Raw genomic sequence first — 12,863 nt, 5'->3', positions numbered from 1 at the left:
GAGCCATGATCGCAAAAAACTTGCCGAAACTTATGACTAACCGGAAGTAGTATTTTTGACAAAGAAATACTCCCATCAAACGTCCACCTTAACGTTTGAAACTTTGTCTATGTTTAGTATGGGATTCCAAGTCTTTAACAGTGTAAAAAGATCAGTATGCATGAAACAGCATTTCACCCCCCCTTTAATCAGTATCATCAATTAATTTCTGTTTTAGATTTAAACACATAAGCTTTCAGATAATGCACAACATTGCTTTTCTGATCCACCAACGTCATACTACTAACCTCCAAAACAAGCAGGAAACGGATTTAGGTCAGAACTGGGTTATTTCAGTAAAGGTTTTTATGCTTTATAAAATGTTAAAAAAAAATGTTTGCACTTGTGGCTGGTTATTTGAGTTGTAGCATTGTTCAATCTAAATGTTAATTTCATGGTATTTACATAATTTACCACAATTTGTATTCTTTATTTTTAACACTTATCATATAAAACCTGTATTTTGAACAATGGAAAACTACTGTAATTTTACGTGATGGTTACTTTGATTTTTGTTTTTTGTTCTTACAGTGTATAGAAGGCTTGACCAATAGGGATTTAACTGTATAGTTATACAAACCTTGAGACCAGATAGTTATACTTTATTATACAACACTTATCCCACAGTCATCATGTTTTATGGACATTTAAATTTTGACATGACAGTGGTAATATCTAAGTGGCTGAGTTGGTTACTTTTTTTATATTTAATTAATCCTCACACTAACACGCACAAAAAGAAAAGTGGGATTTATTGCATGAACCAATTATATAATCAGCGTGTTGGAGACATTAAAGGGGTCAAAGCTGATTAAAAAAAAAAAAAAATTGTATACTGTTGTCTGAGGTCAACTTAACTGGTTTTTACATTCAAAAACATCATCATGAATAAGTAATAAGCCTAGTTTTTGAGCCTAGCTCATGGAACGCTCATTTTTATGGGCATGCCACATTGAAGACTTGAAAGATAATGCCTACTGCTATGATTGGATAACAGTTTTGCATATTATAATGAGCTTCGGCTCCCCCGTCATTGCACATGGGGAATTGTTTTGAAAATGTTTGGGAAAAATGGTAACTGGAATGATTCACAAATGTATTGATTTTTTTTTTTTAAATTACATGCTAGATCTAATGACCTCAATCAACCTTTTGTCACTGCATGTCATTTTGGATCATGACAAACAGATGTAAAGGACGTGTTGCGGTGGTTTCTTTTTTTATGGTTTGACCTATTTGATTTACAAGAGAAAAAAAACACTTTGAGCGTTAAATGTTTTCAGCTCCAATGTGACCTGAATGTTAGTCAGAGAAAGCTTTAATAGTCAAGAGAACATTCAGTATTTAAAGGTACACTATGTAACTTTCCCATCCGCTAGAGGGCGCCTATTCAAAACAAAGGTGCAAGTTTTGAATTTGAGCAAAGAATCTTGGGACATTTGGTCTTCACCTCACAGCTGGTGGAAAAGAATCGGGATAGACTCGGCCAGAAGTCACGTTCATGCGATTATTAACGTTACTGTAGTATGAAGCAAAGCAGGACCGAGTGTTGAGGAGCTGAGCACGGCCGCTGGAGCGATTGTTAATAAGATGAACACAACACACACCTCACGAGCAGCAGGACTTTTATTATGCCACAGATGCCAGCGCCATTTCCGCTTTTCCGGTCATGAGTATGAGGTAATGCAGCTATTTTTATCATATAGGATATATTTGAGTGTGTTGAAAATTATGACGTTACTCTGAGCGTTCACTCTGCGTCTGCTGTGTCAGTAAAAGTAAAGTGTTTCTGCAAAATAACCAAACCGAGGGTAACACAGATATGACTCAATTGACAGGTGACTCTCTCAGACATCCCCGGCTCCTTAGTTAAAATAGCAATTTTTTCACAATTTACAAATAGTTCATTTAGGGATATTGTAAGAACTCAACAGAACAAAAAATAATATTGGCCTTGTGGTTATTTGATATTTTGATATTTTACTGACATTTTTACATAGTGCACCTAAAGTCCTCATGAAATCAAAATTGACACTATTTAATTTGTTAGCACATTTTACATGTCTTAGGGTGAACAATTAATCTGTGCAAGTTAATACACAGAAGAAAAAAAAATAGTTTGCCATGGTAATCTTTAATCAAAATCTGAAAAGTTTCCGGTCTGGAAACTGTTCCTTCTCAGATGACTTAGGTTTGAACTTCTTTAACCCCTCCCTTCCAAATGTTAGTCTGCTGAGTGAGAGATGAAGAGGAGGAGCGCTGCAGTAAATCCACACCCTCAATTTACTGTTTCACTATTGAAATACATCGCGGCACTGAAGAAAACTCACTTGCTACTTCCTGTTCACTCAGACTTTAAAGGGGCATGAATTGAGAAATCAACTTTCCTTTGAGCCTTTGATATAAAAAAGTTTAACTTGATATATCCTGTAAGTTTCAAATGCCCTATCTCAGAATATATCCACCCTTGATGTTATCGTATGCTATAACGCCGCCTCAACAGATATATGTACGCCTGCTTTTGTAACCCTGCCCACCGACTTGTGGAGCTAAACGGATCGCGCTACCGAGCAATTAACATGCCGTTGAGGATTACAAAATATTGTGCAGTGCCTGGGACTGACAGTTAGCCTGACAAGCCAGACCCACATCAAGATGTTTGGTCTGGAAACTCACCATTGACAGCTCAATCCGAGGGGCGGGATAAACGGTTGTCTTTCAAACTCCCTCTGCACGCGATAGGATAGCGCTACAACCAACCAGAGCAACGAAGGTGAAGCAGAGCTCGCTGACTGATTAAACATTCACCGTATCCGGTCGGCAAAACTCCGAACACATCTTCCCTTCTTAAGAATGACTTCAGTGCCGTTCTTTTCTCAGAGAAAAGCTTAACTCCAAGTCTTCCAGAGTCGCGGTCAAAGCTGATTTGAAAGACCGCCGTTCGCCAGTTTCTGTGTTTACTAGAAGCACGCAAACGCAACTCTGCCGTCATTATGTTAAGCCCCGCCCACCGACTCTATACACGATGTGATTGGCGCGACCAGAGTTTGTCATTTACAACTCAGAAGTGTATCGAGAGTTGCTAGACGACACTCGTGGCAGATTAGATTTGCTGCCGCTAGGGTGCCGCTAGGGTGCGTCTAGATTTCTAGGCTACTCAACAGTAATGCAACATGTAAGACTCACTGTGTTCAATCTAATGCCTGATCTGAAATGTGGTGATTGATGTAGTCAGATGTTCTTTGTCTGTGTGTCAATAAATCAAACCAGTGACTAAACGTCAACTTTCGTTGTTTCTCTTAGTCAATGGTTATTACATTCTATAAAAAAACGATCAAAGAAAGCCCCCTGTGCAATCTTTGAATCTGCAGCTGTCAATCAATCTGAATTTGTCAGTGACTTCAGTTTTATTCAACAAATCCACAAACTAAATCACTATAGTGTAAATTAGTGAAGATGAAAGCATTTGTTAATGTACAAAAAACTTGTTGCAATGACGAGATCACTGTTTTCATGTGCTCAACGTGTGTGTGTGTGTGTGTGTGTGTGTGTGATGAACAATGTTCATCATTGCAAACCATTCATGATCTAAATATAATGCCATAGATCTAATGTAATGCACAACTTTTCACGATTAGTTAACCATGAGAGCTGTAAATTACAGCGTTCAGACCAGAAGGCTAAAATCAGGGTAGGAAAAAGGCTTTTTATTTATAAATTATGACAGTTTTTGATGTAAAGAGCCTTCTAACATTATAAGTGCACAAGGACACATCATAAAACAATAAAACAACGCAGTTCATGACCCCTTTAAAATGGCATTTGTGGGTATTGTGGTATGTGTGCGTGGGTATTGTGAGTCTTCTTTAGAAATCAGTGAGTGGAAAAAGCCTGCTCTTTCTATACAGAGAGCGTATATTAAATATTGTGAATAGATACAAAAGTCCCCTCTGTGGGTTTTGGTTTTTCTTCTTTAGTACATTAGTTTTCCATTTGGGTCACAGTTTCTGGGTCAGTTGCATGGAACAAAATACATCTTATGACAAATAATCAATAATATAAAATCTTTAATGTGTTATATAATGTTTATATTTACCATAAAAACAAAGTATTTAATCCATTATTAAAATTAATACCACTAATAAAGTTCACTTGAAGGAGTGAATGAAAACATGTGAGTGAATACGGACAGCCGATGTGTGTACATTGGTACACTCGTTATTGCGGTGCAAGGTGGGATAGAATGAGTGCACTCAGAGCCGATCCTGACCTCCCTGGGGCCCTAAGCAAAATTCTGCTAAGGGGCCCTCCTACCTGACCTGATCATCTGGGTCTGTGCTTGTACTGGCAGATGATCCAGCAGCTCCTCTATGTACAAACTTAAGCATAGCACCTGCAAATTATAGATCGAGAGATGCATAGCCTGCCTGTCCAGCTTAGCAAGACAACAGAAGAGAGATGCACATCAACTTACCTTTACTGTTATTTGCTGACATCAAACTTGGAGAGGAGAGAACACAGAGAGAATTCTCGTGGTGTTTTTTCCCCCTTTAATGGCCAGAAGGATAATTCTGCTTAATTTTATCATCAGTGTTTACAACATTGATTGACGCGCTTTGACACAAGGGGGAGGCGGGGCCTTGAGTGAATTGCGGGGCCCTACGCAACTTGAGTAGTGAGCGTATAGGGCTGTTCGACTCTGAGTGCACTCGATAATGTCCACTATGGTTTCAGGCACCACTACATATGCTGTCCCTTCAAATAGTGCCCTATTTAAGGGTATGGGGGCGATTTCGGATTCAGCCCCTCTTCATTTTTCTTAGTCATTGAATTATTCATTCAATTGATTCGTTAAAAAAGCTGATTCAGTAATGAACCACCTCTGTGTGTTGCTCAGCAGTGGCGTTGTTTTAAACTATTTTTCATTGGTTTTAGTTTTAGTTAGCAAATTGCGCAGGCTATTTTCCCTTATCAAAAGTGCGCACTGCAGGGGTCGGGTATGGGGTTGCATGAGTGTGCGTATCATGGGCAGCATCTGCATCTGGAAAGGCATTATCAATGCTAAAAGGTATATCCAAGTTCTAGAACAACATACGCTCCCATCCAGAAGTCATCTCTTTTGAGGGAAGACCTTGCATTTTCCAACATGGCAATGCCAGTCTGCATACTGCATTAATTACAACATCATGGCTGTGTAGAAGAAGGATCCGGGTACTGAAATTGACCAGCCTGCAGTCCAGATCTTTCACCCGTAGAAAACGTTTGGCGCATCATAAAGAGGAAGCTGCGACAAAGAAGACCTAAGACAGTTGAGCAACTAGAAGCCTGTTTTAGATAAGAATGAGACATTACTATTCCTAAACTTGAGTAACTTGTCTCCTCAGTCCTCAGACATTTGCAGACTGTTATAAAAATAAGAGAGGATGCCACATAGTTGTAAACATGGCCTTGATGCTATGAAATTTAAAATCAACTTATTAAATTATACATTTCCTCAGTTTAAACATTGGATATGTCATCTGTTATATTTTGAATAAAATATTGAAATTTGAAACTTCCACATCACTGCATTCCTTTTTCATTCACAATTTATACAGTGTCCCAACCGGTTTTGAATTAGGTTTGTATAATTTCCTCTTTTTAAGGTACTGTAGATAAAATCAAACTAGTACATAGTCAAACAAAGGCCAACACCTGTTGCAGTGCAAAGGTCAGTGCCACAGCAGTGGCACCAGTGGGTTGTCATTGTCCATCCAGATGGTAGCTTTACTGTCCCTGGTTTAGCTTGATTTGACCACCCTTTAGTTCTGCCAGAAAGACCTTCCTTTTTTAAAGAAATACAATTTGTTTTATTATTGCAGTTTTACCAAACTTCTTTTCAGCATTGCAAGATTTATTAAATATGACCCCAGGAACAAGGTGATTTTATATTTCCCAAAATATCACATCATAATTTTATTTTATAAAATCACATCAGAACACCAAATATAGTTCAGAGAAAAATACAATCAGTGCAGCGTGTCTCATTGTAGAATGAGAAGAGCCGCTGGATTCAGTGCAGCAGGAAGTAGGAGAGCAGAGAACAGCAGAGGAACAGGAAGCTCTGAGTGACGCTCTGAGCACCGTTACACAGGTTCCCCTCACAGCAGGAGGCGCTCTCTACATTTCTAACTGATTTGGCATCACAAATAGATTTGGAGGCACAGCCTTTTACAACCAATGGCTGGTCATCAGAAGTCCCTGATGAAAAGAAAAGAAATGTTGATTCAGTCTAAGCTGGACATTGGCATTTGTGATCTGTATCAAATGTTTAAACTTATAGATTAAAAGAGCATGACTTTAATCTTCTTCCTTTTCCACATTCTCACCTGTTGCTGTAATGCAGCGGTCTTCATCCCCTGAACATCTCAATGTGTTTGAGCAGCTCTTCCCATCACAATAGTAACATATCTTCCCATTTGGGACATTAGAGGGCTCTACAGGAAGAGAACAAGCATTATTTAATTTTCTGTACAAAACATCTAATTAAAGTGTTTCTACCGCTTCATATGATGCAGCTCCACACCCTGCTTTTTATTTTCTGATTGATTGTCATTTGGAAGTAAAGTGAATGTTCTTTAAAGAAGTTATGCACATGATCGTTGAAGCACAATACCTGGAGCATCTTCAGCGTTACACTGGTCCGTGTTACAGCAGGAAGAAGACATCCTTGCAAAGCCGACATTTATGGACCCACTTTGACAGACTGGAACACATTCTTTAATCTGTACAACTTTAGAAGTAATCGCACCTAAAAAATATGAATAATAGAGGAAATACCAATTAAACTGTAAAATATATTAATACATGTTAATATTAAGGCCCCAATAGATAATTTTACTTGAATTTACTGACTTATCTCCAGGATATGATGTCAAGACTTGTAAAAGTTTTTTCGTTATAGATATAATAATAATAATTCATTACATTTATATAGCACTTTTCTAGGCACCCAAAGCGCTTTACATATAGAAGGGGGGAATCTCCTCAACCACCACCAATGTGCAGCATCCACCTGAATGATGCGACGGCAGCCATATTGCGCCAGAACGCTCACCACACACCAGCTGATTGGTGGAGAGGAGACCGAGTGATGAAGCCAATCAGGAGAGGGGGATTATTAGGAAGCCATGATGGACAGAGGCCAATGGGCAAATTTGGCCAGGAGGCTGGGGTTACACCCCTACTCTTTATTGAAGGACATCCTGGGATTTTTAACGACCACAGAGAGTCGGGACCTCGGTTTAACGTCTCGTCCAAAGGACGGTGCTCATTGTCAGTATAGTGTCCCCATCACTATACTGGGGTGCAGGGCCGTGCACAGATATTTTGAGTGGCAGTGGCCAAAACCAAAAAAAGGGGCACTATAAGGGGATTGAGTATCATCTTAATATAGAAAATGAATAACAAACCTTTTACAATCATACTGTAAATACAATTGTTAGGCTTTAGTGCTTATTCAATTTCTGTTGTTCTAATTATTCTTCCAAAAAGTTGATTCTGGGCTAATTTGATATCTTTTCTATTTAAATTTTTTATTGGAGATTTAAGTAGCAAATGAGAATCACTAAAATTGAATATATTTTGAGACAAAGGTCTTGTTTATGATTTATGTAAATCATACTCAACAGATTTTTAATAACAGAATATATAAAAGTATGGTATTTGGGGTAAAAGGCATATTTAACATGATGATAAACAGCTGACTGACTTCCATTTGTTGACATGACATGGTTAAGATTCAGATGGTTAATATCTTAAGTTGGGTGTCCATCTTAGAGGCAACATCATATTTATAATAAAAAATATGATAATAATCATATAATACACATATATTTAGTTGTTACAACACTTTTGTAATTATTATGGAATCTCATTCATTCAATGTTAACAGAAAATACTGCAAACGTTGCTTTTTTGCACAAGTATGGACTTTTTTGAAAAATGAGCACATTTTTCTTAGGGTGTGCTTCACACAGAAAAATAGGGTGTCAAAATTGCACCTTTAGGGGTACAACAGCTTGTTGCTGGGGCAGTACCCTTAAAAGGACAACTTTGTACCATTTTTACCACAAAAAGGTTCATAGTAGTACCTTAAGGTACGCATTTGTACTCAAAGGTACTAATATGCACTTTTTAGGAGTAAAAAAGGTACAAAGTTGTCCTTTTAAGGGTACTGCCCCAGCAACAAGCTGTTGTACCCCTAAAGGTGCAATTTTGACACCCTATTTTTCTGTGTGTTTAGCCCTATTGTATACAACTCATGTATATTTATAATAGCCTGTATTACGTTTTTTTAAATTGTGTATACGATAAATATGGTCTAAATAAAATATCATAAATATGAAGTATGTTAGGCTATAGATACTAGTAGCCTATTAACTCGTAAAATTGATTATAATCGGAAATCTATTTTACAGGAGTGGCATGCTGGAGCTTTGAATCCATGTTTGCACTGTTGAAACAATTCAACGTTGTGGATTGTAGTTTGTAATATACCTGTTAATGGGACGACATTCTTGAACAGCCGTCTCCACAGAGAGCAGACAGCCGCAGACTTTGAGCGATGCTGCGCGGAGCGAACGGGAAAACACGGAAAGGATTAGCGGAACTAGTGGATTTTTAGCGGAACCGACCGCTTTTATGGAAATCCTCTGAGGGTGAGGGAGGGAAGGGGGCAAGAGGGGCACCTTAGCCGATGAGGGCAAAGGGGCAGTGGCTCTAGCCACCGGGCCACCCCCCTGTGCACGGCCCTGCTGGGGTGTTAGGACCCACACAGACCACAGGGTGAGCGCCTCCTGCTGGCCTCACTAACACCTCTACCAGCAGCTACCTGGTTTTCCCAGTTGGTCTCCCATCCAGGTACTGACCAGGCTCAGCCCTGCTTCAGTGGGAAACCAGTCTTGGGCTACAGGGTGATATAGCTGTCTGAAATCATTAACGGTCATTGATATCGTTTTGATTAGTTTATAGTAATAAACATAATTTTGTTCAGTTAGAGAACAGATGCTACAATTAAAAACTGAACTGAGCACAGACCAGCAGCAGGAGTCAGATTTCATTTATCACGAGTGAGTAGCTGACAATATAAGGCGGAAGATTCAGTTTCAAAGCTAAATGTAAAAGCGCCCGTTTAAGCGAGCTTGTCACTGAACTGTTCTGTTACGTTTTTTATTAAGAATTTTGATGTTAATATTAAACGCAACATTTAAGCAATTTGCTCCCAAATACTAGCCTAGAAATCTAGACGCACCCTAGCGGCAGCAAATCTAATTTGCCGCGAGTGTCATCTAGCAACTCTCAATACACTTCTGAGCTGTAAACGCCAAACTCTGGTCGCGCCAATCACATCGTGTATAGAGTCGGTGGGCGGGGCTTAATATAATGATGGCCGAGTCTGCTTCACCTTCGTTGCTCTGGTTGGTTGTAGCGATATCCAATTGCGTGCACACCGTGCAGAGGGAGTTTGAAAGACAACCGTTTATCCCGCCCCTCAGATTGAGCTGTCAATGGTGAGTTTCCAGACCAAACATCTTGATGTGGGTCTGGCTTGTCAGGCTACCCATTCAAAAGTGAAAGTATAATCCGTGCGGGAATTCATAACCGTGAGGATTATGAATGCAGCCTTCATTCTTTGTGAAAGATAAAGATAGAAATGTGCACAGGAATAAAAACCTTTCAAAAATGATATACAATCTGCCTAATCCTGGCCATATCACAGAGATGCCGATTATCACAGGACCTCTGTGTTTGGCGAATTATGGTAGGTAATTTGCGGGGGAATTTTTACTTTACAAATTACAGACATGGCCGATTCGCACAGGATTAAGATCACAGACATTCTCTGCAATTATTACAAATCACCTGAGGCCCCCAGATAATACTAATCCTGTGCGAATAGGACATATGAATGCATTTGGGGAATGCCTCCAGTGTGACATCCCGGGCCCTTCACTATGTGAATGTAGTTTTTTTTAGCATCCCTGATAACATCCTCCTCACATTTGAGAGTCAACCGGCCAAGGCCCGCCCACTTCTTGGAGTTATGGGGTTTATGAGTAATGCAGGTTGGTGCTGAGGCAGAGTTGATAGCGACTTAGCCAGTGTTCATGGGGTGGGGTTAGACTGTCTTTTACTCATAAACAAAGAGACTTGCTGGACCCCGCCTCACAGAGCTAGTTTTTAACCGCCGGCTTTTATAGACTTCAGGACAGGGCCTCAAGCAGGCCTCCTTGCAAGTGAGTCCCGACGTTTGGGGGACAAGCATAACAGCTGCAACCAGGTGGCTCCTGCGGACGGCCCCCTGCGGACGGCCCCATGTGTGCTTTGATGTGGCATACTCCCCAATGATGTCGGCATCAGTAACAAGGCAAAGTTTATTTATATAGCACATTTCATACACAATGGCAATTCAAAGTGCTTTACATAGAAATGAATTAAAATAGTGGTAACATATGCGTGAAAAAGAATACCATGTATAAAAATATAAACAGTTGTAAAGAGAATTTAAATAATAACAGAAAACCACTACTAGGCCCTACGCTGGCTCCTGGGAGGAGTCTCAACCTGCCAAATGTAATCACTGACAGGAAATATATAAAACTGACATTTGGATATTTGACAAAATGTGTACTGCACACATAGGCATGAGTGTCAGGATCCCAAAATGTATCCATTCTTTCTGTATCCATCCAGTTTTTTTTGTGTTTTTTTGTGTGGCTTGTTTGCTGTACACCTTGTAACATATCAGCTTTTAGACATTGTTCTGTTTTTTTGCTATAAGTAAGAAATGACAAGTCGACCGACTCACACAATACAAAGTCAATGGAGAGCGTTGGATTGCAAGAACGGCAAACATTTTCATAAATCATAAGAAAAGCATCTGATCATAGCAACGTGGATCTGCATGAGCTCCACGGCACTCCAGGAAAGTCACATTTATTTATATATTACTTTATACAATCAATTTGTTAAAATCAAGCAGCTTTACTGTATTAAACATTTAAAACATAGAACAGTGTAGTTTCATCAGATCAACTTCATTTTCTACCATAAATCAGCTCTCTAGTGTGTTCTGTTTTCACTTGCGGCTCACATCTGACCTCGACCAACGTAACAGGTGAATTTTCACGTGAAAGAAGGCAGAGCCTCCTCGCATGCCTATCTATTTCATAATCGCCAGGACCACTGGTCGTTCAAATATATTTCTGGAGTTTCCAGCTTTGGCAAGCTGTTTCACACTCCCAAAACAAACTCCAAACAATCTTCATTTTGGCCTAATTTAGCTTGAAATGACATTACATAATTTCGTTCTTCGATTTCTTGGCCTTTAGCACCTTTGTGTTTCAATGTTTTAAATACAAATCATAAAAATCTGAAAGAAAACAAACTTAAAAATCTATGTGGAATATTTTGTGATTAAAATCAGAAAAAAAAAGCATTCGTTCCGTCACACCACTAAATAACAGCAGCATCTTCATCAGTCAAATATAACTGTAGTACATTTCAATCATATTGGACTTACCAACTTGTGTCACTATTGTTGAACTCTCGCACTGAGAAGATCCACTGGGACATGTTGTTATCCGTTGTTCTTCTGCACAAGAACCCGTCGAACTCATGCAGTCATAACACCTGAGAGTGTGTCCTTTAGTAATAAAAAAGAGACAGTGTGAGAGAGAGGATATCTAATGATCTCTATTTGTACTCAATAACATCACAAACACTTTGTTTTTGTACCTGCAGTGAAGAGAATGAAGAGAAGAAAAACTGAGACTTGCAGATCCATCTCTGATCAGGCGGTGAATGAAATAACGTGCCTGTCTCAGTGCTAGTTTTATAGTTTATCAAAAGGGAGGGCCTTCATCAAGAAATTAATTTTTAACAGCCGTATACATTTCTTGAAACAGAAACTTAACCTTACATAATTTCATTGCCGGTAAAAGACAAAGGAAGAACTGTCACATCTTAAAGTGACAGTTCACCCGAAAATGGAAATTCTGTATCTTCTATTCACCCCTAATGTCATTCAAATCCTGTATGACTTTCTTTCTTCTAGAGCGCAGAAACATCTGTTGTTCTGCAGAAGAAACTTCAACTTAAATAGAAAGGCTTTAGAGATTACCATTCAGTGAGGATAAGTTATCGAGAAGCCAGGAAACAAGCTTAAACAATAAAGTTTTACAATAGCTGTAATTCAGCAGTATACGACCAACACCTACACTGGACGAGACATGACACATCAGACCTTAGACCTTTTTTTTAAGACAAAATCTTTAATGACCCTAGAACATTTATCACATTCTCAAGCACATGACAAAAACCAAAACAAAAAACTCTCTTGAGGAATACACACACACACCCCAAGAGAAAATCAAGAGAAAAGTATACTGTAATTAATTGTTTCATTGTAAATTAATGAAACAACCACATAATTGTGAGGGTGGGCTGGAAGGGTGGGGGGTTAAAAAACGGACAAAGTCAAACAGTGTTACTATGTGCCCCGCTCTCCCCTACATCACTCTGTATAATCTGAGGAGCTATAGAATATATTAAATGTATGAATATAGATGAATATGAGTATATGCATTTATTCAGTACGGTGTGTCTCCTTGTAGATGTAGAAGAGCCGCTGGATTCAGTGCAGCAGGAAGTAGGAGAGCAGAGAACCGCAGAGGAACAGGAAGCTCTGAGTGACGCTCTGAGCACCGTTACACAGGTTCCCCTCACAGCAGGAGATGCTCTCTAAATTACTAACTGATGTGGCATCACAAATAGATTTAGAG

At 39.2% G+C, this 12,863-nt stretch overlaps 1 protein-coding gene across 1 annotated transcript; it reads right to left on the bottom strand.

The window, feature by feature from the left end:
• Positions 1-6,081: 6,081 nt before the first annotated feature.
• On the bottom strand, positions 6,082-11,866 carry LOC137047066 (urokinase plasminogen activator surface receptor-like). The gene is made up of 5 exons (XM_067424607.1): positions 11,818-11,866; positions 11,603-11,725; positions 6,695-6,829; positions 6,408-6,515; positions 6,082-6,279 (listed from the first exon to the last, which is right to left on the bottom strand). The coding sequence occupies exons 1-5, from the start codon at positions 11,864-11,866 to the stop codon at positions 6,092-6,094; spliced, it is 603 nt and encodes a 200-aa protein (XP_067280708.1). The 3' UTR covers positions 6,082-6,091.
• Positions 11,867-12,863: the final 997 nt, after the last annotated feature.

Source organism: Pseudorasbora parva, chromosome 18, assembly GCF_024679245.1.
Source record: "Pseudorasbora parva isolate DD20220531a chromosome 18, ASM2467924v1, whole genome shotgun sequence".
Taxonomy (NCBI): domain Eukaryota; kingdom Metazoa; phylum Chordata; class Actinopteri; order Cypriniformes; family Gobionidae; genus Pseudorasbora; species Pseudorasbora parva.
This window is presented reverse-complemented; position numbering and strand designations above follow the sequence as displayed.